This window comes from Actinia tenebrosa, unplaced genomic scaffold, assembly GCF_029948245.1.
Source record: "Actinia tenebrosa isolate PJP-AT-01 unplaced genomic scaffold, QUT_ActTen_1.0 PGA_scaffold4__44_contigs__length_22323623, whole genome shotgun sequence".
In the NCBI taxonomy this organism is placed as follows: Eukaryota; Metazoa; Cnidaria; class Anthozoa; order Actiniaria; family Actiniidae; genus Actinia; species Actinia tenebrosa.
Genome location: NW_028292581.1, coordinates 17,945,417 through 17,972,183, shown reverse-complemented (window position 1 = coordinate 17,972,183; position 26,767 = coordinate 17,945,417). Strand labels below are relative to the sequence as shown.

Sequence of the window (26,767 nt, the reverse complement as noted above, 5' to 3'; positions counted from 1 at the left end):
ATTGTCTTAAGGTGACTAACTACTTTATCAAGAAATCCTTACAAAATTTTCTTAGAAAGATATTTTATAGAGAGTTTAACGCTGATTTCAAAAATGAAAAGAAAAATTGGCTGTCCTGAGCTTGTTTTCAAGATAATGAATTTTGAATACGGCTATCTTGACAGGTTTTGAAAAGAAAATTGCCTGCGGAAATCAACCTTTTCACAAAACAATTCATAACTCACAAATTAAAAACTCTAACATCTACTTTAAACACTATTTTCTAAGAACTAACTAAAAATATCTGAAAGTTCAAAAATAAGCTCAAATTCCAGCATGTTGTTAGCTAGATGAACCAAAATCGCAATCAAATGAGGACATTAAAACGCTTTTTTTTCCATTCTTTTTCCGACTTGCTTTGAATAGGGTATGAATTTTTTACTCTCTAGTGTCTTTTAAGAATAGGCACAGGTTTTTGTAACCTCTGGCGGCACATCTCTATCCAGAACCGGGTCGACTACAACCCCCCAGGATCCCATTGTCTAATAACCACTATAACCATTACTAAAAAGGTAAATTATACACCGTGAAAAAGATGAAAAAACTTACTGACGTTTCGGACGCTAGTCCTTCGTCGGAGTAAAAAGCCTTTTTACCTTTTTCCTTTTTACTCCGACGAAGGACTAGCGTCCCAAACGTCAGTAAGTTTTTTCATCTTTTTCACGGTGTATAATTTACCTTTTTATCATTACCGTTTCATTAGAAACACCGACGCAGCTCACACTAGTTTTTAGCTAGTTATATCTTACTATTTAGTAATATTTGGTACTAAGAGTAAGTATTTGTTTCATGGTTTAGTGCGACCACTCTAAGAATTGCAAAGTTGAACTTGTTTACGATTTCGGCTCACTTACTTCAAATGAGCATTTGACTCATAGTACGAGTAGTTTATTATTTTACTTCATCCTGCATCTGTCCTTGATTCTTTTGATTTAAGTAAAGCTATGTCCGTGTGTGCGTATGCTCCGTGCTAAACATCATCACACACCAAACACCAGCTTTTCAATTTATTTTGAATTTCAATTTCTTGGGAACTTGATGTTCGAGTAGCCAGAATTACCTTCGTGGATACCAATTGAATGAACGGTAACAATAAAACGTTTATTAAAATTTAAATAATAACAATATCAACATCGTAATAATAAGGTTTAAAGTAATAAAATATCCTTAATAAAGTACAAGCACTTAAGAATTGCACTTTTTATCAGAACCGAAATAAATTTAACACTAGCAGAACTGTCTAGGTTGCAAGATTGCAGTGATATGAAGCTTTAAGGACTACTAATTCCGCATCGCATCTAATTGTCTTTGAGTCCAATGGCTAAGAAAACGCCAAGAACTACTACATAAGACATCAGCTCCTTTGCTTGGCGGCAGGAGACGGAATGTAATAAGTTTGGCATACATACTTCTACTAGGTTCAAGGTAAACAGGCAAGCACAATGGACGCGGCAAAAGTTCGACGTCTTATATGCATGATGACACAATACAATTTGAAAAACAAAACACACCTTAGAAATAGTAGGCACTGTCCTTATCCTAATCAGAGCAAAAGGTAACTTAGATGTCGATGTTTAACAGCTGCCGTAAGCTACCGATCTGGAAGTCATCTAAAATTAAGCCAGGGTCCTGCTTAATTAAAGAAGACGTTATGTAACCATGCCTTGCCCGCAAGCATTCCCACTGACAGTGGTAATAACGGTTTCCTTCGGTGGAAATGCGACGATTGCCATGGCTGTCGTGTTCGAATGTAACCAGGAATTGTCTTACTTCGACATGCTATGTTGATCTTTCAAGGATGGAATAATTTAGCATGATAAATGAAGGATTATGAATAATGTATTACTTACCAGCTTTCGTCTTCCGACATCGTGTTGAGAAGCAGACAGATCCGTTGTTGAGCCAGCAAACATGTTGTCAGCGAACGAGAAACAGTCGCGTTACACCCATAGAATTAATAATTACCGGCTGATGCAGACGTTTTACTTGCGATTTCTTTTTTTAAATATATATTAAATATTCTGTAAATATTCTGTAAATATTCTGTAATAAAATATCATTCGCTTCCTAACTCGCTTCCTAACTCGCTTCCTAACTCGCTTCCTAACTGGAAAGATAGGCATCCTCTACAAAACTTTGCACTAATTTGTACAATTTTGTTAGTTAACTTTTTCATTGATACATGGTATACACTCTAAGATTTCTATTAAGTCTAAGTTCAGTAGACCTCAGTAGACCGTAGACCTACAAAACTTTGCACTAATTTGTACAATTTTGTTAGTTAACTTTTTCACTGATATATGGTATGCACTCTAAGATTTCTATTAAGTCTAAGTTCAGTAGACCTCAGTAGACCGTAGACCTACAAAACTTTGCACTAATTTGTACAATTTTGTTAGTTAACTTTTTCACTGATATATGGTATACACTCTAAGATTTCTATTAAGTCTAAGTTCAGTAGACCTCAGTAGACCGTAGACCTACAAAACTTTGCACTAATTTGTACAATTTTGTTAGTTAACTTTTTCACTGATATATGGTATACACTCTAAGATTTCTATTAAGTCTAAGTTCAGTAGACCTCAGTAGACCGTAGACCTACAAAACTTTGCACTAATTTGTACAATTTTGTTAGTTAACTTTTTCACTGATATATGGTATGCACTCTAAGATCTCTATTAAGTCTAAGTTCAGTAGACCTCAGTAGACCGTAGACCTACAAAACTTTGCACTAATTTGTAGAATTTTGTTAGTTAACTTTTTCACCGATATATGATATACACTCTAGTTAGATAAATTTATCTAGAGTAGATTTAGTCTAACTGTTGAATAGTTACACGTCACCTAAAATTAGCACACGCCAAAACGCAACTCGCACATGTGCGATGATGATTCCAGTAATAACCAAACCAAGGGCGGATCCAGTCAAAATTATAGGGGGGAGGGGGGCTAATTGAGTTTGGTGGGGGGGGGGGCTAATTGAGTTTCTTCCGTCAACACAACGGAAAACAATATAAAAAGCATCGTTTTTTTTCTGCTGAAGGGGGGTTTTCAGCCCCCGTTTGCCCCCCCCCCCCCCCCCCCCCCCGGTTCTGCCCTTGCAAACCCTATTAGAGGTGAAAAAGTAAGCAGTTTGTTTACCTTTACACGTACAACCCTTAAATCCTTATATCTGCTACTAGCATTTTACTTTTCCATTATACCAAATGTGATATTATAAAGCCACGGATTACAATCTGCGAAGATTTACGTTCACTTCCATGTTATTTCTATTCCTCCCCACCCTCCGTACCAAACATGGCCCAAACAAATGCAAATACACCACTATAAAGGCCACAGTTCGTAAATTTTTATTAAATTAATAATCTTTTTTACACCAACATTTGAATTTCACTCGGTAACGACTAACACACATAGAATTAATTCACGCATTCTCTCTCATTTATAAGTTCATAAAAGTACACTTCTAGTTATGGACCTCTGACTATTCTGAAGAAATTTCTGGAACCGAGAAAATAGTATAGGAGGGGTACCCAATTGTCAGATGATTTTTCGGCCGAAAGTCAGTTACTAACTGTAATAATTTTACGAGCGGCTGGCCATAACATTAACCAATAATGAAATATCAGTTAACTCTTTTAAAACTACTAATTTTAGGTTATTCGTCAGTTAACTACTATTTTTTTGGCCACCCCACTGGCACCATCGGAACTTGATTGGCTGGCTAGTTTAAAATATTTACGTGCGAAACTTAGGTGTGTGTCTACTCTAGTGATATTTGCAAGAACGAGATACGATTCCATATCTTATCCGGTAATTTAACAACACGAATGTCAGTTGAAATAATTAGCGAAAATTTTTTCATAAATTCATTTTTTGTTGCTTTTTTTTCTTTTTCTTCATTCTTTTCATCTTTCTTTTCCCATTTTTCCTTTTTCTCCTTCTTTCTCTTTACACCCTTTCTTTCTATTTTTATCCCTCTCTTCCGTCCCACTCATAAATCATTCTCTCAATACTGAACCAATAGTTCTTTAGAACTGCATTAATGCATAGCCTTAAAAAGTCTTTCGTGAACAAAAGTCAGATCAAAACAGAAAGACAAGGGGCACCACACGCGTAGTCGTCAGTAAATAGTTCTTATTAACCGTTATGGACCGACGTTTTCCCACTGCATGCTTTATGGCCCAAGCGCGTATCGCACGGGCCATACGAAGAAGTGGGAGAAATGAGGTTCCATAACTTGCGTACGGACAGAGCTAGCGAGGTTAATAAGATGTTTATTAGGCCCCGTCCACACGTATCCGGAAATTTTTGTATCCGCAAATTATTTTTTGCGGATACAGGTTGCGTCCACACGTGTCCGGAAATTTTTGTATCCGTATCCGGAAATTTTACGAAAACGGACACGTGTGGACGGTGAAAACGATTCGAATACACTGCGTGTGGATGCAAACATTTTCGTTTTCGGCAAAAAAAAAAAAAAAAAAAAAAAAATTGCGGATACAAAAATTTCCGGATACGTGTGGACGGGGCCTTATATGGCAAGGTGAACACCAAAATAGGGTTGTTGGACTGATCCTTACCGTAAGTTATAGATCGCAAATTTGTCAATGAAAGCGCGTGATATGACCCGTACCGCCCTGCTCGTGCTCTCTATTAAAACCTTTGGAAAAAGTCACGTGATGGGGGCTGCATGGGTGATTCTGCGTTGAACCATTTTGTGAAGTGAGACAAATGTCATGCTAAATTATACTAACTTGTCCCGATAATATATGTAATTCCAAATGCGACCAATTGTTCATCGATGGTAGTAATACACGTGAATACCCGTTTCAGGAATCACATGTCGCCTCTCATTCGTAGTAATTCGGAGATCGGGTTTTTGTCGGATATCCTGGTGCATTTTCTGGAAACTGTTCGTGAAATTTCCGATGTGCTTCAGTTTTACTCCAGGTATTTTGTAGATCAAGCAGGGCAGTGCTCGGCCTCTTCGGGCTGTAGACGGAACTATTTCGGAACCACTTCGGGTACAAATCGCTATTTGTCGAGCCTGTTTTCGCCTGCTCGTGTAGCTGGCTTGGCATATTGTGTATCGTCGGTGACCGAGGTCGTGATGGTTCGGGAGCCGTGGCAGGACGATTATTCCAGTAAAAATTCGACGTCTTAGGATACTGCAACTGAGCAAGAGAAGCCGTCGTTTCTGGTGGGGAAGCCGCCTGGTAATAATTATTAGTTATCTTACAAGTATCTAACGGATATTTTGACCCTTCTTGGTTAATGAGGTGATGTGTGTTATTTGAATACGTCCCTGGTTCTCTGTCATCATCGGGGATGGAAGATTTCTGTACGATTTCACTGTCTTTCGATGTTTTTCCTGCTGCGTACTTCCGCTGGTCATTCTCTTCGTCCTCGTCATCCGTGACCCATAATTCTGTTCCGTGTCCAACTATAATTCTTTTCGTCTTTTTTGGTTTCTTTTTGCTTCTTACCGTCGTCTGGCGTCCTTCAAGCGGTCGCGGAGGAGTGAATTGGTTTCTTAAATGCTCCTTCTAATGAAAACGGGAAAAAAGAAAAAAAGAAAAAAAGATTTTCACTGAGTCAAAAAGTGCTTTCAAATTTCTCAATCAATATTTCATGTCAGTTGTTATCTAGTAAGTTTTATTTTCATCAGCGAATATCGGCAGTTAAATTATCGATCGATCAACAAGAAAATATATTTCGCATCAGTCAATGTTGTGTAAAGGCATTCCATGTGCATTGACATGTTTGTATGAAAAAACTCAGCTTAAATTCGTAGTAACAGTAGTAATGGTATTCAGCGACTCCAGTAATAGTGTTTCCGCGAGTGTGGTTTGTTAATTATTTGTAAATGGCTGTGAAAACGGATGCTTGAAGCAAGTTTTGACACTTTAGCAAAGGTTTGGCATTTTGATCTGCAGAGCGGGTGGAAATAAAGGCAACGATGACGGGATTCGTGGCCGGGGAAATTCGTGCCGTTAAAATGTACATCAAATGCAGTATGTGCATGTGAACAGTGGCCCACTTTTTTCTCAGCGTCAGTCTCAGGGCTCTTCCATCTACCCGGAAAAACTGGAAATTCCAGTTGGAAAAACAAATGGTTTGTGTGGTTCCGATCGGAAAGTTCCGGGGAAAACTCGGTCTTTCGATTGAGGCAATCCCCTTTTCCCGCTCTTTTCGGGTCTTCCGTTAGACGCTTATTCCTAATTTGCCGGAAGTCAAATTTTCCCGCTCTTTTTTTTACTAATAGCAAACAATTTCCAACCGGATATGAATTGGTTTAAATGGTAAAACCCTCAGATTCTCAGAGTCTTCACACCTACCAATTCATTGCCTTCTCCTCTGGTCACATCATCATAGTTATCAAGCTTCAAGATATTCTGTGTACCATTCCCCGTGTATTGCTGACTATAGATAGTCTTCCAGTACGATTTCTGCAGGTTGTAAAGGGCATCTGCTGTTCGTGGAGAAACTGTCAGCTCCGCTGGTCGATTTAAACTGTTTGGCTGGACTGAGGAGGGTGGGGTGGGGTAGAAAACCTGACGCTGAAGTTCTGGACCTTTGACCAGCTATGAAAAGAGAAAATACGTGTGTCAACGTGAAGAAGTTACAGCCCGAGGTGCCCCCCGCCCAATTACTTCATTACTGTAACAAAACTTTGTTTCCCCCCTGGACGCCCCACAATGCCTTGCGATCCAAGATGGCCGCCCCAAGTATTCAATTCCTTACCTGATAATAGTTATGTTCATTCCAAATGAGAGGAGTTTTCTGAGATTCCTTTTGTACTTGTATCACCTCTCTACGATAAGCGTGTCCCTTGGTCTTCTCAACAACAACAGGATCGATTGCCGAGGCAGCTGCGGTGGGGGGTAGGGTGGAGGAGTAGATCACAGCTTCTTTGCCTTTTCTGACGTCATCGGGTGAATCAAAGGAGGGGAACACGGCGAACTTTGGCGTGTGGGACTGGTAAGGATGCTCTGATGGGAACTTCAAAGGGATTGTTAACTTTCTGTTAAATGAATAAGAAAATGCAAGGTCAACGCTACGCCATAAAATGATTTTATCGAGCTGATCTGAGAAGATATGTCAATCAAAATCGAAATAATTTGCAAATCTGAGGTGTCAATTTTTATTATGAAATTTGTCGATTCTTGTGGAATCAGTCCACGGTCACCAAGTGAAAAAATACCGTCACTAATAAGTGCATCATAACAGAGACAAATATTATATTGAATGGCGGGAATGTTTTTATTTTTCAGTGTTCAATTCATTTGCAGGCTTCATGAAACCTCTGTTTTGCAGTTACGTTATTTATAGGTCACTATTTCAGATCAGCTGAATATCACGATAGATACAAAAGTACGCTATGGCTTACCCGATATCCAGTTTCTGAGGGTCGGGGATGCTGTGGATATAAACAGATTATTGGTTAGTGCAACTTATTTATGATTATTGGGTTGCCTGTGGCAAACCAGTCTTAAAATAAAATGTCAGAAAATGCCTAATAACGTAATATCTGTCGCAACACAGTTTCTATACGCAAAAATCCAAGCAACCTCCAGGCAACCCAGTTTACGCTCTTTGAGCGTCTTGTTTCTAAGTAATATAGGACTAGAACTGGGGCCGAGTTTAAAAAGGTTGAGCAGTGCTATCTACCCTGCGAGCAGAGTCTCCTTTTACCTCCTGTAAAGGGTAAGCGCTATCATATCCATTGGATAAATTATTTTGATAACAGCATCGACGTATCCACTGGATAAGAATTTATCCGTCAGATAGCGCTATCCACCAATACTACTGGATTAGTATACATGTTGTACGCTTGTATAGGAAATCGCACGATCTCGAGTACAATTTGGAATTTATAGATACGAGTGATGTTTTGAAAGTTGTACCATCGAATTTCATACGAGGAGCTATGGGTACGAGATTAAAAGAAGGTGAGAAATTCGGGTGTCTAGTCGCTCTAGCGCTCCTAGCCAACCTCCTTATAAATGTTTAAAAACCGTGGTACAAAATCTTTAAAAATTAAAAAGAGGGGTCGTAAATCTCGATTTTTCTATTGTATAAAACAATTTTCTGAGGAACGTCGGCAAACACGTTCTTGTACATTCGGCTTCACTTTCACAATAAATTTCCCTCGAAAGGCTGTTTTGGAAAGCATGGCGTTTGTAAGGGATTAAAATCACTGCAGCTACCCGCCATCTACAAATGCAGTACTAGTGGCGAAAAAACAGCGAACTACAAGAAACCTGTCCAAAAACATTCTATCCCTTTCCAAGGCAAAGAATAGGAAGACAAACTAGAAAACACTTGCAAAAGTAAATCGGGGTAAAAAAATCGCCTTATTCAAGGTTAAGACAGTGACCTTCATAACACGAATCCAAAAATCTAGGAAAAGCTTGTACGTACAACATTTTTTTTTCTAAGCGCCTGTCAGTTTTCACACTGTCATGGCGAATGCTATAGTTGTATAAATTGACTGAACGATAGATCTTTTTCTCAGAATTATATTCATTTTCAAACAACCAATGTCTACCAATGATATAAATAATGTCTACCAATATGTCATAATAAACCAAAACTTTGGACTTCCAATGATCTGTCGTATCGACATCTCATCGAGTGAAGTCCAGTGCGTAAGAAACTAAAAATAATTGTTCCGGCAAGTATGATGCGTGTGATTGAATTCCCAAGAAGAACTATGATATATAAGCGATGCTAAAATATTGATAATTGACCAAGGTTTATTGATTCAAAAGCAACTGAAATTGAGAACTGGAAAAAAGTAGCCAAAACAAAAAAAAAAAAAAAAAAAAAAAAAAAAAAAAAAAAAAAAAAAAAACGACTCATCAATATTAAAAGTACCACAATAAAAGACCCTTTTCAGTGAAAGGAAACCACAATCATTGTATCTCAGCCGTTATTAACCAATGAATTTAAAAAATACAGTTGACCAAACTAACGGAATCTCAGTCAAAGAAAGAGAAATCTCAGTGTTGAAACATTTTTGAATGCAGCAGTGTTGTTTGTAAAATTGCTTGAACTCGAGGACGAGCCAGCCATTGCCACACACTTTTTCAAGAGCTTCCACTGTTGTGTCACTGAAAGTTTTTAATAGTTTCTTTTTGTTTTACTATTCGAATATTACAGAGAAAAGTTATGGAAAATAGCTCTTTGTCAGGCAGCTCTTCGGGAAACCAGTTGCAAGTCTTGCAAGACATAGTCGAGTTTCTTGAAGGTATTGAACAATCAGTCGAGTTGCTGAAGAGCAAAATAAATTCTCTATCGGCTAAATATCCCATCACGGCTCAAGAGAAAAGACTTAACCAATTAATAGAGAAAATACAAAGAGACGTCCAAGAAAGGGTGGCGATGGAAAAACTGCTTCGCGAGACGACAATGTCTGTGGAAGAGACTACGACTCCATCATCATCTGTAGGAACCGAGGAATCATTCCCAATCCCAAGTCCTCCACAAGAAGTAGATTATCCAGTGATTTTGTACAACAGTTATTGCCTTCGTAGACGAACTGTTGACCAGGTTGGTAAACTTGGTCCAAACTTTGCCAAGGAAAAAGAAAGTTAAGGTTATGAGGATAAACGTGGAGACGTTGACTAACGACAAGTATGACCGGGAAAAACGAGCGGGAGAATGGACGAAAGAGTTGGTCACAGTTTTACAGAATGGACAAGATTATAAGACGGAGAAGTTAGATTCTGAAAACGTGGCACCTAATGCACAAGCTATCGTCTTAGATATCGGAAAAACAAATTTCAAAAAGGGGAGCATTCCTATTTTCTTTTTTGAAAGTCAGATGGGAGATTTGATCGTCTCTCCAGAAAAGATTTTCTTATCTCCAAAGGAGTATGCCCAGCTCAGAGGATACGATCCAAACGAACGACTAGAGATAGCGATGAAAGTAGCAGCTGCAAACTACGAGTACTGGAGCTCTGTGTACTATAAAGGACTGAGGAATAAAGAGAAGGATCCAATGCAACAGAGTTTAGTTAAAGAATACTTACGACATTACATTAAAGACCCTCTGAACAGCAAAGGATTGATATTTTATTACCAGATAAATAAAAGCTGCTGCCATCAACAGATACAGTGTCAGTCGTACATTGGGAAATGCGAGGGATCTCTGGTTGAGAAGTTGAGAGAGATTCATGAAGAAAGCGACCAAGAAAAACCGTCTCTTCTGAAACTTGCTCTCAAGAGTAAACTCTTGTACTCTGAGGAGAATGAAGTTGGGGATATTGCAAAGAAAAATGTCGTTCTCATTTTGGATTTTGGTTACACGGAGGAATTCGTAGAGAAGTATAAAGATAGGCTAGACAAAGGTGACAGACTTTCCGTCTTACAAAAGAACTATGTTGAATACTTTGGGGCCAGAAGTCCAATAGGATTAAATTGAAACATCAACATAAGTAACATGTTGTCATAGCAGCTAAAAATATCGAAACATCTGCAAGGCAGAAACATAATTACCTTCAAAAGCCTTCGAATTTTATGATTCAGAACTGAATGAACCTTTTGGTTGATATCAAGTCATGACTAACTCTCGACTAACTCATTATTGAATTGGAATTTAGCGTGCAAGCTTTTGCGGAGTGAGGAAAACCGCGGAGACCCCGGAGATCGTGTCTAAATAAATATAATGATGATGATGATGATGATGATGATGACGATAATTATTATTATTATGCAAAGGCACGGCTACCTTTCAAGATGGCGCAGGGAAGTGTGAAAGGGACTATGTACAACTATAATCTCTACTTACAGCTCGTCATTTCTTCGTAGATCACTCTTCTTTAGGAGCGTTAAATCATAGTACTGTTCAATGGGAATACCCCTGAAAATAGACAAGAATTCAGTTCTGGTTCAAGCACTATACAACACACTTTTAAACAGAGGCGTATATAGGCCCCTCTTGGATACTTTTTCAAACTTCTTATTTTCTTGGCTTAAATATAAATTTCTTGTGACCCCCTTTTAATGGGGAAAATATATCAGAATCAATATGGAAAAAGGACAAAGACATATGTCCGCCATTTTTTTTTTTTTAAATTAAAAAATTAAGACTAAATACTTTGTTAATTAAATGAAAGTCAACAAACATGGCGGCTATATGATGTCACACATGCACTTCAAAATGCTGGGAGTTTTCGATCAATAAGCTGTTAAAAAACTTTGAATCTCATTATCTGCTCCAAATGGTATTCAAACACTGACAACCATTTGCTGACAATGCCGAGCATTCCGCATGAGACAGGAAATGACGTGTAAAAACGAGCGGTAGCGTCCAATGGACGTCTACTTCAACTATACGGCGCGCGTGTGTTTATTGACTTTCTTTTATTTGTAAAGGTAATCTATGTGCAGCCTTAACTCATTTTTTAAAATATTTTCTTATGATGAGCTGTTTTAATTACCAATCGACATCATTTCTGTAAGAAAGCCGTTTATTTGCCCACTGAACGACCCATAATGCATTGCGATTCAAGATGGCCGCCGCATCGTCAAAGAGTCCATTAAACGGTCTCGGCCTATAATAAAGTGATTTTTTTACCTGGGAAAAGGTAGAACGCCGCCTCCAAAGTGTCGATGTCCCTTCTGGACCCTTATTGGTGGTTCTTGTTTGGGCCGGTGGTCCTCAGGGAGATTGATTGGTCCAGTACCGCCATAACTGAGACTGCGTCCCCAGGGCACCTTGGGAGGTCTGTAAGTTCTTGATTTGTAGTGATCAAAACTGATAAAAACGGAGAAAAAAATGAAATAAAGAAATTAATGAATTAATGAACGGCTAACTCACAGATAGAACCTTAAAACAACCTCTGAGCTGTTCTTAGTCAGGCCGGGCACGGCTAACTCACAGATCTAAGGTCATCTAGCCCTGCCGAGCGATCTCTGGGTTGATCTAAGTTAGGGCAAGGCTTACTAATAACATCGAACACTGAAACAGGTATAACCTCTAACAGATCAGAGAAGTGGAATTTGGCGTGATCATGATTTGGCGGAATGGGAAAAATCGAAAAAACCAAAAGAAACCCTCAAATTAAGGGAGAGACCTTACAAAATTAACTCGCGTAATACTGAGTCCAGCTTGGAATCGTTGTGAATCACGAGACCAAACAACGCTACACCGAAATTGCTGTTGTTGACTTTATTCTTTTTCAACTTTAGGCTGTTTTGTTGTTGTTGTTGTTGTTGTTGTCGTTGTTATAATCTAGTACACTATCCAAATTCTCGTGCTATGGCATCGACTTAAAATCAACGTCCATTCAAATAAATTTTCCATTAAAAAGAATTTCGTGATTTAATACTGTTGATAGCTCGCACTTTTGTTACAAAGACTTACTATTTTTTCTTCTCAAAATTATTAAAATTATTTTTGTTTTTCAGCTCATTCATGAATATTCTTAACGGGAATATGGAAACAAGATTGGAACGTTACAGCTTAAGTTAATAACCTCACTAAACCACTTAACTTAACAATAACACTAACTATAAGATTGTGTATATGGTAGATCAACTCGATCAGTGGTTAAAAAAATTACATGATATTACTGCAAAGAGAAAATATTCATTTCTGGCCTAACGAACCTTAAGAGGTTTGCCGGTCCAAGCCATATGTCTGTTTATTAGTGGCAGTAATACTGCATAATACTTCATTAACAGCTCTCAAACAAATCAGACAAGCCACATGTCGGCTTAATCGATAACGATTATTGGTATTGTCTATTAAACTGGTAAACTAAATGTGAAAGCCCTAAAAACTACCTCAAAAAATACTATTTTTGTTACCTAAAGTAGGCCGTATTCAGAATTAGAACCCGTATTTATGTTCTTTAGGAATGTATTTGTATTTTAAAAGTAATTTTTGGCGCTTTTAGAGCTACTATCCTACCTGTCTCAACTTAGCAACGATGTTAGCAACCGTTTCGCTTCAATAATATCCAAGTATCTTGACCTCGCATTAAGCTTAGGATTTTGACGAAAACTTTTATAACATATCATTTTAGAAGCCAAACTATTGTAGAATCTCAAAATTGTTTAACACACGGTGATATTATTATATTAGTGTATAAGATGAATTCACTTACTGGTTTTGTGAGATCGATAAACGATCTAGTATCGCCGGAGCGTGTAGGACATCAGATTCGACATTCCTCGATAGGTAGTCTACACCAACATGTTGATTATATAGAGACTTTTGCAGTGCCGTCGTCATTTTTCTTCTACAAAATGAGCTCAAATCATGGATTTAGGAGTAGAATCATCCGCATAGTGATTGAATGTAATGAAGTTAAGATTTTTTGCTTCTGTCACGGTGATTTCAGAATGAGCCCATGGTCATCAATTCAATCATCAACACAATTACCAAGGAAACAACTTCGTTGTGATTGGTTAATCCGTGACAGGGTCTTTGGGCGCCATTGTCAAAAGCCAACATGACTTTCCATAGGTAATATTTTTCAACCATTCTGAATTGATTTAAAAAAGAATAGATCTAATGGTATATATTGTACTAAACTCAAAAGATTGAATTCGATTTTTCGCTTTAGATTTGCCTTGCACGGTTGTATTTGGTAAGTCGGAAAGGAGCGAAGGTTTCAAGTTTATACCTTTAAACTATTGGAACTTTTTCAAAAGAAATATGAAAGCATTCCAAGTTTTTAGGGATTTTTCTATTATTATTTTTTTTCTAGTTGCAAACACGAAAGCCTAATTTTTTAAATATCTACATTTAAAAAACTTTCAAATAAATTAATATCAACCAGAGAGTCTTGAAAACGGTAGACAAATATCTCTCTGAGAGCGCGAGGATCCGCGTATTGCACAATCTCATTGCAAGTACCACCGGCGAAGCAACGAAAAGAATAATCCGTTGGGCTCATACCAGACAGAGCTCAACACCCACAGGAAGCAACACAATGGAGGCTATAATGAGTCAGGTCATTGTTAGTTAGTTAATTGAGTAAATGGCAAAGCAAACCGGCTTTGCGTAATAGTGTTCTCTATAGAGAATATTAATCATTAGTGAAGCTGGCTAGTGTAATATCCAAAAGAAAGGAAACTACACACGAGCAAAAAAGGAAGAAATAAATGAAGGAAGCAAGGAATTGAAAGACTAAAAGAATAAAGGAAGGGCTGAAAGGAGAGAACGAAGCTGAAGGGACGAAGGAATATTAGGTCTGTTAATTTTGCTGACCAGCTTTCTCACTCTCGTTTTGAGCGAAAAAAGTTTCTCCAGCTTACTTGATAAAAGCAGCCATGATAAATCTAATTAGCATTTAGTGGAGAAAGGAAAAATTTGAGAATGCTGAGAAAAAAACATCAAAGCGGCAAGAGAGAACCACACATGAATAACTCTACTCATTTCGCATTGGTGAGAGACGGCGATTAACAGCGGAAGCGGACATACGTCACAACTAACTTCCTTGTATAATTTTCCCAAGCATAACTGGTAAAATGAATATAATATTTCTGCTCCAAATGGTGGTCAAACACTGACCATTATGTGCTGTAAGCCCGAAAGATTTATATTATATTGAAAACTTTTGATTCAGCTGTACCTTGAAAGCCGGAAAAATGATGGAATTAAATCTTTCTCAAGGTTTCAAAATTATGTGAGGTGTAAAATAGGCTCTAATTAATTAACACTTTTAGAAATATCCAAGAGGGTATTTAGCTTTAATCCTTCAAGCTTACGGAGAATAATGAAGTTTAAGCCAGCTTTTAAACTTCATTGAAAAGCGCTGAAACTCACAAATTTTCAATTTTACTTGCACTTTTGATAGCCTTTTATAAAATAATTTTTTTAAACAAGAAATTGAAGACAGCGGCAGACTAGGACAGATATACCTCTGTTTGTACTGACCAAGGGTCCATCAAGATGATTGGATGTCTTATACGGCAAGGTCAGTCGAGTCATTTGAATTGAATAACTTATCTACGCTCGACTGACCGCGTATCCTAGGCGAATATTGTGTTGTCATTAAGTGACCTAAAGACTAATGAAGTAATCTAAAGATCTAATTCTTTATAATACTCCAAAAATACCTTGCCTTGAACCCAAACAATTTAGCTTTAGTATTTCAATGTCTTGAAGGGATTATTCTAGGGATAGTTTTCGAGACAGCAAGATGGTCAGCACAGTTTATATGTCAAAGCTGCAAACAGAGCTTTATAAGCAGAGGCATGGGTTTGATCCTTTGTCAAGAACTTTTCAGTCTGCTGTAGAACACAATCCCGGGCTGATTAACCATCGAATTACAACCTTCCCTGAAAGGTAAGTTTATTAGTAGGTAAAATTAGGTAAAGTGTAAGAAAAATAAGTGGATATTTGTAAGTCGGACACTGAGTAATTATCCTTATGCATTCTTGAGGTCAATATGGACAACACTAGTAGATTATTGTGTTTCAGAAGAAGACTTTTATGTCAAAATACAAGATCTTGGAAAATAATTGAATAAGAGAGAATTATAAAGCCATTTACTTGTAAATATATCTTAATTGGATAGAAGATCGATAAGAAGTGGTGGTTAAAACTATACGTCTATTAGAGGATTAGACAATCGTGTTTAATGGTTTTTGCGATCATTAAAAATTAACAAATCCATAAATTGGTAGTCTGCATCCGGTTAGAAATTAATAGACCAGATTACTCCTTTTGCTTCCTAATTCTAGACTAGAGTATGTTTCGCACAACCACTCCGATTCCCCCCTCCCCGGAAATTCGTCGCTTTAATTCGTCGTACTGGGTTACCTGTGTTTATTATAACCGAGGGGGACTAAGTTAATTCAAAACAAGTTGAAAACAGGAGTTACGGGACGTGAAGCTTGACCTACAACTCATAGCTGTAACAGTTGAGTACCACTGAATGCAAGAACCACACCACATAACTTCCTGAAGATGAGCTTCTGTGCCACTATATCATTCTTAATTGTGCGATACAATCCAAATGTCATTCCCTTGAGTACCATTTCTTTGTTTAACTGTTGTATAGAGAAGACACATTGATATTGATACGACTCAAACAAAGAATCTTATTCTCAAGAGAATGACACGTGGTCTGAAATGTATCATTCATTCACATTTTTACCCAAACCCGATAAACCCGAACCTGCGAACGGCATTTTCATGACGACTAGTCTTTTGTATTACTTTTCCAATTAATTATTGTATATATTGGAAATAACTGCGTCTCCAGGTACAGCAAGTATGTGCATAATACAGAACCATACGCAAAGTGTCCCTGGGGACGCGCTCGTAGTTACGCCGGAGATGCCGAGGTACAACTTCCATTGGAGCACCGCCCCAAATGCGAACCTCCGCAGCTGCTTCAAAAGGGCCATCGTCACTTCGGTAGCGGAGCTCACCCACAACCAAGGTAGGGAAAACTGCAGAGTACGTTTCGAATGTAATTATAGGATAGCGCGGGTAGCGTATGGTGGCTTACCGCTCGCGTCACACCGCTGTGGTGCGGGTTCGAGTCCCGGATCAGACTGGATCAAACAGTAGGAACTTATAGATAAATTGAATCACCGTAAGAAGCTTTGTTAAATTGACGTTTCGGACGTTAGTCCTTCGTCGGAGTAAGAGTCAAACTGTATCATATGTGAGTTGAGTTTGTTTGATGTGATATTCTCTCCTTTGCCACGATAGCCAGACAGAACCCTGAAACAACCTCTGGGCTGATCTAATTCAGGGCATGGCTAACTCACAGATAGAACCCTGAAACAACCTCTTGGCAGATTTATGTCAGGGTATGGCTAACTCACAGATAGAACCCTGAAACAACCTCTGGGTTGATCTAAGTCAGGGCAAGGTTAACTCACAGATAGAACCCTGAAACAACCTCTGGGCTGATCTAAGTCAAGGCACGGATAACTCACAGATCCAACCCTGAAACAACCACGCCAAATTCATGCATGCACCTGAAACTATCGCGAAGCAAGTTTCTCTATAAGAGTTTTCTATGTGAAAGTGCTATAATATTTTCTCTACTTGGTGTTATCTATAGAGGAACACCCATAAAGCAGCACTACGATCTGACCCAACTCAAGAAGAGCAAACTACGATGGAATGATGAGCTGTAAGTTATAATTGTTTCCTATAGACGGAGTATAGATTTCGTATGTCTGTCGGTAAAACGACACGGAACAATACAGTATCGACAACAAACCGTAGGCACCGTCTGTCTTCACTATCTATAACCCTGTATAAGGCGGACGTAAAAGACCCACTGAAGACGCTGGTGACGACCACCTTCAATGCTCGTGCTAACACTACAGGACCCACAGTAATTGGCCATGCTGTTGTGTTGTCCTTGGCCTCACTGGTAAAACAAAACAAAAAATAACTCTCTATCCAATCAAAATGCTTGGACACATAACCGTCACGGTCACGCCACATCTGTACATACTCTAGCACGCTTTTCGCCAGTCATACGAAATGTGGCCCTAATGATACACGTGCACGTGTAAAGGTCCTGTTTTCACAGCAACTTGTCTCGCAATGCTTGAAAATGTAGCGTTGCTGGTTGCCGAGGTGAGGTGTTACACTGCAACGCGACCTTAGCAACTTGCAATATTTTTTGGCTACGAAAGAAATGAGATATTTGCGTATGCCCTCTTTAAAAATATGCCTTAGAATTGCTAGAAAAATTTGTTGGAGGGGGAATACTCTGTGCAATGGCGTTGCCATTTGCTGCAATCCGTTGCGAAAATCATCGAAAATAGAACTGAGTTCTACCGCGTGCAACGCTACGCGCAGCGTTACGAAACCAGTTGCTGAAAAAATTAGAATTGGCTTATTAGATTCTTTGTTTGGATCACAATTACCATAATTATAGTTGCTATAACTTAATTGGTATAAATTCACGTAATAACGTTCCACTGAACGTTCCACTGAACGTTCCACTGAACGTTCCACTGAACGTTCCACTGAACGTTCCACTGAACGTTCCACTGAACGTTCCACTGAACGTTCCACTGAACGTTCCACTGAACGTTCTACTGAACGTTCCACTGAACGTTCCACTGAACGGGGCCTAACCAACTGAACGTTATTAGTACAGAACCATTTATTATTTTGATATTATCATTATATTCGTTTTATTTTTTTGCAGACTTCCACGACCAACTACCGCTAAAGTGCAGTGAGTATATCCTGACTCTAAGGCCGAATACTAAAGACCGCCTATCTTATTATCAATTTTTTGAGTGCGTGCGGGTCATGAGAATTTCGACGATTGACCTGAGCATTATTTAACAATTATTCGCCGAAGGCGAAGTGAATATCAGTGAATATTTACCGAGACGCGAGTCTTTGATTTAGCCGGTATTTTTAACACTAGTGAATTTAATAAATAACGGAGAGAGATTTTTTTTGTCTTTTCGATTTTTTTTATCTCTGCAAGCAGCATAAATCGACAAACGAGCGTGCGCGTGCGCGAGTTAAATTCACCTGTAGGTAAATATAGCAGCATAAGACCTAAATTGTAACCAATGAGCGCGCCGGATTTATTATATTCACTTGTGTAAAAATACTAAATAAATGTAGTCATGCCGAGAAGATGGGCGTATGATATAGACGTGAAGATATCAATGCGCATAGATAACACCTTTAAAATGGAATGGCTTGCATGATCACGCAGCAGCACCGCCATTTTTCATTTTTGTACCAAATTTCGAACTTTCGGCTTTCGAACACTGTGTTTGGAAGCCAAGCGATGTTAATTCCACACGATGTTATTTTTAGTTTTCTATCTTATTATCTTCTTAATGTTTTTACACAGCTTTATTACTCAAATTACTGTCATTACTTTTAAGTGCTAAGTCAAAATCCTAAATCCTACTAGAGTCGTCACGTGACGTTCGGGGATGCTCGAGAATTGGAAAGTTCAATAAGAATCGGGAATGCTAGCTCAAGAACTGCATCGAGTCCTAGAGGATAACGGCATAAACAACTGAATTGCGAGTGCTTGAAAATAATCGGAAATGCTCGAGATCAAATAAGAATGCTTGATAATAAGAATCGGGAATCCCGCAGTTGAAAACTGAAAGAAATAACTATCTTAAGGCAAAGACCCACGGTTTGAAATGGGAAAACATTACTCCCAAATTAATAAAAAAAACACATTTCCTTACACTAAAACGTTTTCTTCTTTGAGCAGAAAAAGTCAAATCTATTTACCGTTTCCAAAGGAGTCACCTCTAACGTCCCACATGTCTAGACAGGCCGTATTTCCTCGTCCTGAGCCGTACTTAGGGTATGATCCACGAGGTCTTCCTACCACCCCTCCCTCAAGGATTATCAACAAGGCTATGGGTAGCTATGGGCGTCGAGAGGTTGAATTATACCAGATTAACACGGCGAGTAGCGCTGCTGAAGGTGGCCGTTTTGGAGCAAATGTTAAGCCTGTTACGGTATGTGATCAACTGTTCAAATGTAAAATGTTAAGGCACTGCAAAACAAAAACAAAAACAAAACAACAACAACAAAAAACAAAACAAAGGAAAACAAAAAACAAAAACAAAACAAAAAACAAAGCAAAGCAAAGCAAAGCAAAGCAAAGCAAAGCAAAGCAAAGCAAAGCAAAGCAAAGCAAAGCAAAGCAAAGCAAAGCAAAGCAAAGCAAAGCAAAGCAAAGCAAAGCAAAGCAAAGCAAAGCAAAGCAAAGCAAAGCAAAGCAAAGCAAAGCAAAGCAAAGCAAAGCAAAGCAAGCAAAGCAAAGCAAAGCAAAGCAAAGCAAAACAAAACAAAGCAAAACAAAACAAAACAACTACAATAACAATTTTAAAAAATTGTGTCCTGCCTTGAAAGGTCCCAGATCTCTGTGGCGGATTTAGGGGGGGTTCATTGGGTGCAAATGAACCCCCCACCGGCTGGTACCTTGGATTTTTTATATTTTTTTAAATGAATAAATAAAAGTATGGTAGGTCCGTTTTTGAAAATTAGCACCTTCGCCCACAACAATCGGGCCTGGACTGGTGGATAGGTTATCCTTATCAGGAGCGCCCCTATGCCAGTGATGTGCCTCATGGGAAAAATGATGATGCAAGAGAACGTTATTGTTGTGCCGAGATTTGCAAAAATGAACCCCCTCCTTCTTAAAAGTCTTGGATCCGCCACTGGATCTTTACTTAGTCATGGAGCAGATTTCGACACATGCACGTCATTCTATACACGTTACTGTTCATGACATTTATATTTCGACCAATCACACAGCGCGCGATACTTTTTTGATAATAAGCCAATGAAATTACTCAGACATGCTATCATCATAATCACGATCCAACTTGTTCTATAACGTTGCGCTTTCTCATTCCACGAATGGTCTACTATGCCATTTGCAATAATAGGTCACGTGACCCTACCCCTTAAAACGAGCAGCTCAGGAGTAGGTTCACGTGACCTGTTAGCGCTAGTCGTCCACTCACAACCTTAATAGACCTTTGCCATTGGCGTAATGTTGTCCCATTTCAGACCACGTGTCATTCTCTTGGGAATAGAGCAGGTGCATGTTACGTCATAGCCGCCATCTTGGTTGACGATAACAAAGCATTCTCTTGTTAAATCAACCAACATGGCGTTTGTTTAATTGTTATTATTAATTCATATCTAAAAAGATTTTGAGTCACATGGTTGCACACACTGTATAAGATTATTTGTTTGAGTTGTACCCACTGTCTTCTCTTGCACAACCGTTAAACAAAGAAATGATACTCAAGGATTTGACACGTGGTCTGAAATGGGACAGCATTACCCCCAAGGTCAAAAGCTCCATCTATACTCTTTTTTTCAGATAACAAATCCCTTTTTCAATCGACATGACATCATCAGCGAGTTCAATCGCCTTCATCCGAGCAACACGCCAACTTTACGTCTACCAATACAACGACTAAGAAAAGCAGACTGGCATGCCAATTAAGCCAAGACAAAAATGACAGCATAAAAAAAAAAGAGTTTTGAATCGATTGACCAGCTTGACTTATTTGAGTTAATGCTAATTAGCTACGTTTATTTTTAACACATTTAAATTGTTTGATTATGATTGCATCATTCCTGGGATGAGTGAATGTGACGTCATAAGCCGCCATATTGGTTGACTTAACTGGTTTTTAAAACTGGTTTTAGAAGTTAGCTTCCTGTGTGAAAACGTTCCTTTCTGACGCTGTATTTCCAGGAATTCTCTACTTAAGAACGCAATACATCGTTTGTCAATAAAAATACTCCAGTTTCAAATTCACTTCATTGCTCAGCCATGCCAGTAGAAATATTCTCAGTTACTTTTCTCTTTAAAACCCAGTAAAAAAACATAAGATTCCGTGACTAATTTAAACGTTTACGGAGCGTAGCTCCTTTCTCAGACGTGAATAACAAAATCAGGTTTAACTTCAATGTCGTGCTCAATATTGATGTGTTCCAGTGAAGGTCCGTGGAATTTTTAAAGTGTCTGTATTGTTGAAGATGTGCATTCTTCATACTTTTAGTATTTGTGAATAAGTTAAGGTTGATTTTGAAATGAGACTAACCTTGGGTTACAAGGGCGGATCCAGGGTTTTTTGAAGGGAGGGGTCTCAGGGGTAAATTTTGTGGGCAAAGGAATCCCAGTCGCATTTTTACCACAGGAAGCCCATTTGACCTCAGGAGTGACAGGGGGGTCGCGATCCCCCCGACCCTCCCCCTGGATCCGCCCTTGGGTTATGAGTCGGTCTATTTTTCTATTATTTTAAACGGACGGATTTTTTTCAAGAATGTTTGTTTATACGGTATTTGTTAAATCTTTTGGTCATACAAGTTTTACTGTTCTTTTTTTTTTTTCTATTTTCTTTTTCTTTTCCTTTTCCGTCGCCACTAAAATCTATAACAGTTGCTTATAGAATATTCGAGTCAAGGAACAGCCTAAGTCGAAGAAAGTAAAAATAGTTCTGACTAATAGGCGTATCCTCTGGAATGAACTGATAGACTAGAAATGAATGGCTTCCAGTCATGATCATTTTCGAAACTTATTCAGAAATATTTTTCTGGCCACATTCCGAAACTAAACTGATTGAAATGATGATAATGTAACCGGAAAATCAATATTACTGATCAAACAGCAGTATTTTGAAGGAGATCGTTGTCCACACGTTTAGGAAGCGCTTTTACGAGACCTAGGCTTTCTGATTTGCCATTTCCCTTGTAAGCGTGGTATTTAACATATTTGGCCCGCATTTATTGGGCACTGCTGTTATCGCGGGATTGTTATGGGAGTATCTTACGGATGTTAAGTAAAAGCAGCGCTACATTTTTGGTCGCATTCATTCACCGGCGAACGTACCAAAAATCCCGAGATACACTGAAAAACGTGGGCTCAGTAACGCTGTGTTGTAGTGGGAGTAGCCGCAGTACAGTTTTCCGCCTTCGCGCGCGCCCAGTTCATTAAATCTGATGTCTCGTAATAGCTTACCAATAATACACTTCCTTCCATAATTAGTGGTTTGAAGCAATGACAAATTATGTTATCAAAACGATATAATTGCTGAATGCGTGGTTTACTACCTTAGTACCTTGAGCCCGAAAAGGTTTCTCTCCCAACATAACGTAAGTGTATTGGTATGCAGTCTGACAACTTGTATAGAGATCCTTGTATAGAAAGACAAGTCCTCGAGCATGCGCATTGCTTTGAAATAGTTCGGGGAAATATTACTCATATCGCAGAGATTCTCGAAGAGTAGTTTAAAAAAAAGAGCTGTTTTTTTGTTGACATTTTTCATTTTAAAACAATGAGGTTTTATGGCTTTTGCTAGGCGGAATAATATCACCAAACTTGTGTCATCACAACGAGCCTTTGGACTATAGCAGAGAGAGAGAGAGAGAGAGAGAGAGAGAGAGAGAGAGAGAGAGAGAGAGAATGAATGCACCTTTATTTGAGGACGATAGTTTCATAAGTGTCATACACTTCTTTACATGAAAGTCGTACTTCATAAGAAAGAGATTTACATATAATATGTGATATATTTAAAAATGAATTAAATAATATGAACTATATATATAGCTATTAAAATGCGTATAAATGATAAATATAAAGTGACTAGGTACTATCCGACTGCCAATTAGACAAATTCTTATTAAAAACTAACCTAGAGGATGAAGTTCGGATATGTGAAGGAATAGAATTCCATAATTTAGCTCCTCTGTAAGAGAAACTTTTTTTAAGGAATTCAGTCCTTGGAATAGTTTGAATTTCTAATTTATCTTCGATATTTCTCAATTTAGATTTATAAGCATTTGAATCCTTACTTTTTGAGAAAAGATCTTGTAAATAAGATGGAGTATTGTCATGCAAAATATCATACATCATGAGAGAAAGGCGCTTTTCGCGTCTTATAGCCAAGCGGTCCCAATTCAATTGTTGCAAGATGTCTGCTGACCTTATGTCATAGCCCTGAAAGGTTATGATTCGGGCAGCTCTGTTCTGCAATTTTTGAAGTCGGTCTGCTTGGCCTTTGTTTAAATTACTCCAAACAAGATCACAGTAATCAAATAACGGTTGAATAAGAGCCTTATACATAAGTATTAAGGTATCAAGAGGGACAAAATCTCTGGCTTGTTTTAAACCATTAATGGAAGAGCCAGTTTTCTTACATAAGTTTTCAATATGAACATCCCAAGTTAGGTTTTGATCTAAATACACACCAAGGTGTTTTGAAGAGGTTACCCTCTTTACCTCTTGATCCTTAATCAAGATATGCGAAGAAATTCCCAAATTTGAAAGCTGAAAATTTGATCCAATTAACATATATTCAGATTTTACTACATTCAAACTCAGCTTATTAGCCAATAGCCAGTCACTGACACACAGTAAATCTAAATTCACTTTATCATAGAGTTCAGTAGTTGACTTTGAAGCGTAACTAATTAGGGTGTCATCAGCATAAAGACGAGGCTGACTAATTTCGAGACAATGAGGCAAGTCATTAATATAAATTATAAACAGTAACGGACCTAAAATCGAGCCCTGTGGAACACCGCTCGTTACAGTTACTGGATTTGAGGTATAGGTTTCAATGGTACAGCATTGACTTCTATCAGTTAAGTAAGAACGAAAGAAATCTAATGCTACTCCACCAACCCCATAGTGCTTAAGTTTAGAAATTAGGATGTCATGTGAAACAGTATCAAAGGCTTTCGCTAAATCTAAGGAAACTACAAGGTTAGTTAAGCCACTATCCATGTTAGTATACCAATCATTTGTAGCTTCTAATAAAGCAGTAACAGTAGAATGTAAGGGTCGAAAGCCAGATTGATACTTAGTTAAGAGATTGAATTTATTAAAATAGGCATATAATTGGTCATAAGCTGCCCTCTCACAAATTTTAGATAAAATAGGGAGAATAGATATTGGCCTATAATTATTTGGATCATTACGATCCTTGGCCTTATGTAGAGGGATCACTTTAGCTCTTTTCCAAAGTGAAGGGAAAATTCCCTTAGCAAATGACGTATTTATGATATTAGCTATGATAGGAGCAATTATGGGAGCAGCTTCTTTTAAAAGCCGACAAGATATGTTGTCCAGTCCTGTGGCTTTATCTGTTGGCATATTGCTTAGAAACTTCAGAACTAAGTCACTAGAGATCTCCACAAAATTGAAATTAAATTCAACTGGTCTGAGGAAATCCTGGAAATCAATAATACCTCTCTCCATCTCTGCGACCAGTGTATTGCCAATTCTGGAAAAATGACTATTCATTAAGTCGGCAATTTCTGCTGGGTCATTAAAAGTGCAATTGTTAATTTTTAATTCAGTGATGGAATTACTTGTAGAATTGCTTCTACCAGTAAGGTTATTTATTGTTTTCCACAGTGCTTTAGGATTTCCATAATTGTCTTTAATTCTAGAGTGATAGTAAGAAACTTTAGATTTCTTAATTTCGTTAGTAACCATGTTTCTAAAGCTCTTATACTCACTCCAGGATTGTTGATCACCAGATCTAATTGCTTGTCTCTTTAAATAATTTCTATGAATAATTAGCTGTCTGATATCTCCAGTGAGCCAAGGAGAGTGGTTATTTCTAACCCTACGTGTTCTCAAGGGAGCATGAGCATTAGCAACTCGAAGAAAAACCTCTTCCCATTGCTCTACCATTTCACTAGGATCAGACAAATTGTCAATAAGAGACCAATCTATGGAACTCAGCTGAGTCCTAAACTTATTCGAATCAAAATTCTTAAAGCATCTATATGTAATATACTTATGACACTTAATATTTGAGGGAACCGCAAATTTCCTTATAGCATATATCAGGCTATGATCGCTCATGCCTAAGTGGCAAACACCAGATGCTACCATGCGGTCAGGCATATTTGTAAATATTACGTCAATTAAAGTACTGGAAGTTCGCATTACCCTGGTGGGCTCTTTTATAATTTGAAAAAAGTGATAAACATCACAGATAAATTTGACGATTGATAAATTAGGATCAGATTTACACAAATAATTGCAATTTAAGTCACCAATCAGCATTAATTCCTTAGTTTCCTGGTCATAAGTTTGGATTATACATTCAAACGACTCGAAAAAATTTCTGTTACAATTTGGTGGTCTATAAAAAGCACATATGCCAAAAGGTTTACTATTTGGTTTTAAAATTTCAATGTTAATAATTTCATGCTGCTCATCACAATTAACTATATCATGCCTGATCCTGAATTTATTTCTAGAATGAATATACAAACCGACACCTCCACCAAATCTATTTCTGTCTTTTCTAACAAAGGTATAATTATCAATAGACAAGAAATGATCAGAAATAGAGTTGTCGAGTCTAGTTTCATTCAAGGCAAGTACATCCAGCACTTGATCTTCAAGAAGTAATTTAATTTCATCTAAATGCAGTGGCAAGCTGACAATATTCAAACTTGCAACCTTAAAACCCCTCACTTTGGGTATTAGATTATGATCAAGATTGCTGGAGGTACTATTATGTAAAATTCAATCGGAATAAAGATAATTCATAATGTTCTTAGCTAAAGCTGCATTGCCTTTTTCATTAAGATGAAGGCCGCTTTTGTTGAGTAAAGAGTTATTGATCTTACCATTATCTATAAAGCTCCAGCTGCGGTTACCTGTAAAGGCTTTTAGGATCTTGTTGGCCTCAGTTACTTTGCTTTTTAGACATTCATCGTCCGATCGTGTAACAATCCCAGATATTCCAGAGAGAGAGAGAGAGAGAGAGAGAGAGAGAGAGAGAGAGAGAGAGAGAGAGAAAGCAATTGCAAATTATGATCAGCTTCAACTGAAAAGTTCAGCATTTGAAAAGCAATTACAAATATATCAATCTATCGGCCGTACGTGTTGATCATGTCATGACCTTGGACGGCTGATAACATACTTGTAGTTTATCGCTTTATTTCCTTGTTTTCAGTCCAAAAGCTATGTTTTGCTCTTTGATCATGGCGTTTCCCTAGATCCTTTAGTAGATTATCAGGCGGAAAAAAGATCGCAGTCTGATTCTTTCTTACAACGGAAAACTACACAGCACGCCCATGGTGTTTGTTTGTTTTACTTCACGAGTCATACCGCTGGCCACAGCAGGCGGTACCGAGGTGATAACTAGATACCTTACGGCCTTAGCACTTTCAAAACAAGAAAACAAAAAGATATATAATGCGAAATATAAAGACCTCTTTGTTGAGAAATACATATGTTTTATC

General features: G+C 38.0%; 2 protein-coding genes and 1 pseudogene across 2 annotated transcripts; 2 read left to right on the top strand and 1 right to left on the bottom strand.

Annotated features, from left to right (window-relative positions):
- Positions 1-3,373: 3,373 nt before the first annotated feature.
- On the bottom strand, positions 3,374-13,391 carry LOC116292513 (sperm-associated microtubule inner protein 4). Its single transcript, XM_031699854.2, is given in 8 exon segments — positions 3,374-4,933; positions 4,935-5,588; positions 6,381-6,626; positions 6,787-7,066; positions 7,433-7,462; positions 10,838-10,909; positions 11,627-11,806; positions 13,161-13,391. Coding segments are annotated over 8 exon segments (1,686 nt in total). The 5' UTR covers positions 13,289-13,391; the 3' UTR covers positions 3,374-4,837.
- On the top strand, positions 9,186-11,632 carry LOC116292514 (uncharacterized; annotated as a pseudogene).
- A 1,601-nt stretch (positions 13,392-14,992) lies between the features above and the next one.
- On the top strand, positions 14,993-21,314 carry LOC116292534 (sperm-associated microtubule inner protein 4). The gene is made up of 6 exons (XM_089037236.1): positions 14,993-15,349; positions 16,272-16,451; positions 17,085-17,156; positions 18,192-18,221; positions 19,239-19,491; positions 20,871-21,314. The coding sequence occupies exons 1-6, from the start codon at positions 15,204-15,206 to the stop codon at positions 20,994-20,996; spliced, it is 807 nt and encodes a 268-aa protein (XP_088893362.1). The 5' UTR covers positions 14,993-15,203; the 3' UTR covers positions 20,997-21,314.
- The last annotated feature ends 5,453 nt before the right edge of the window (positions 21,315-26,767 follow it).

Coding starts and splice junctions, on each gene's coding strand:
- LOC116292534 (XM_089037236.1), top strand. CDS start 15,204: ATGGTCAGCACAGTTTATATGTCAAAGCTGCAAACAGAGCTTTATAAG. Junction 16,452..17,084: donor GGAGCTCACCCACAACCAAG/GTAGGGAAAACT, acceptor TGTTATCTATAG/AGGAACACCCATAAAGCAGC. Junction 17,157..18,191: donor CTACGATGGAATGATGAGCT/GTAAGTTATAAT, acceptor ATTTTTTTGCAG/ACTTCCACGACCAACTACCG.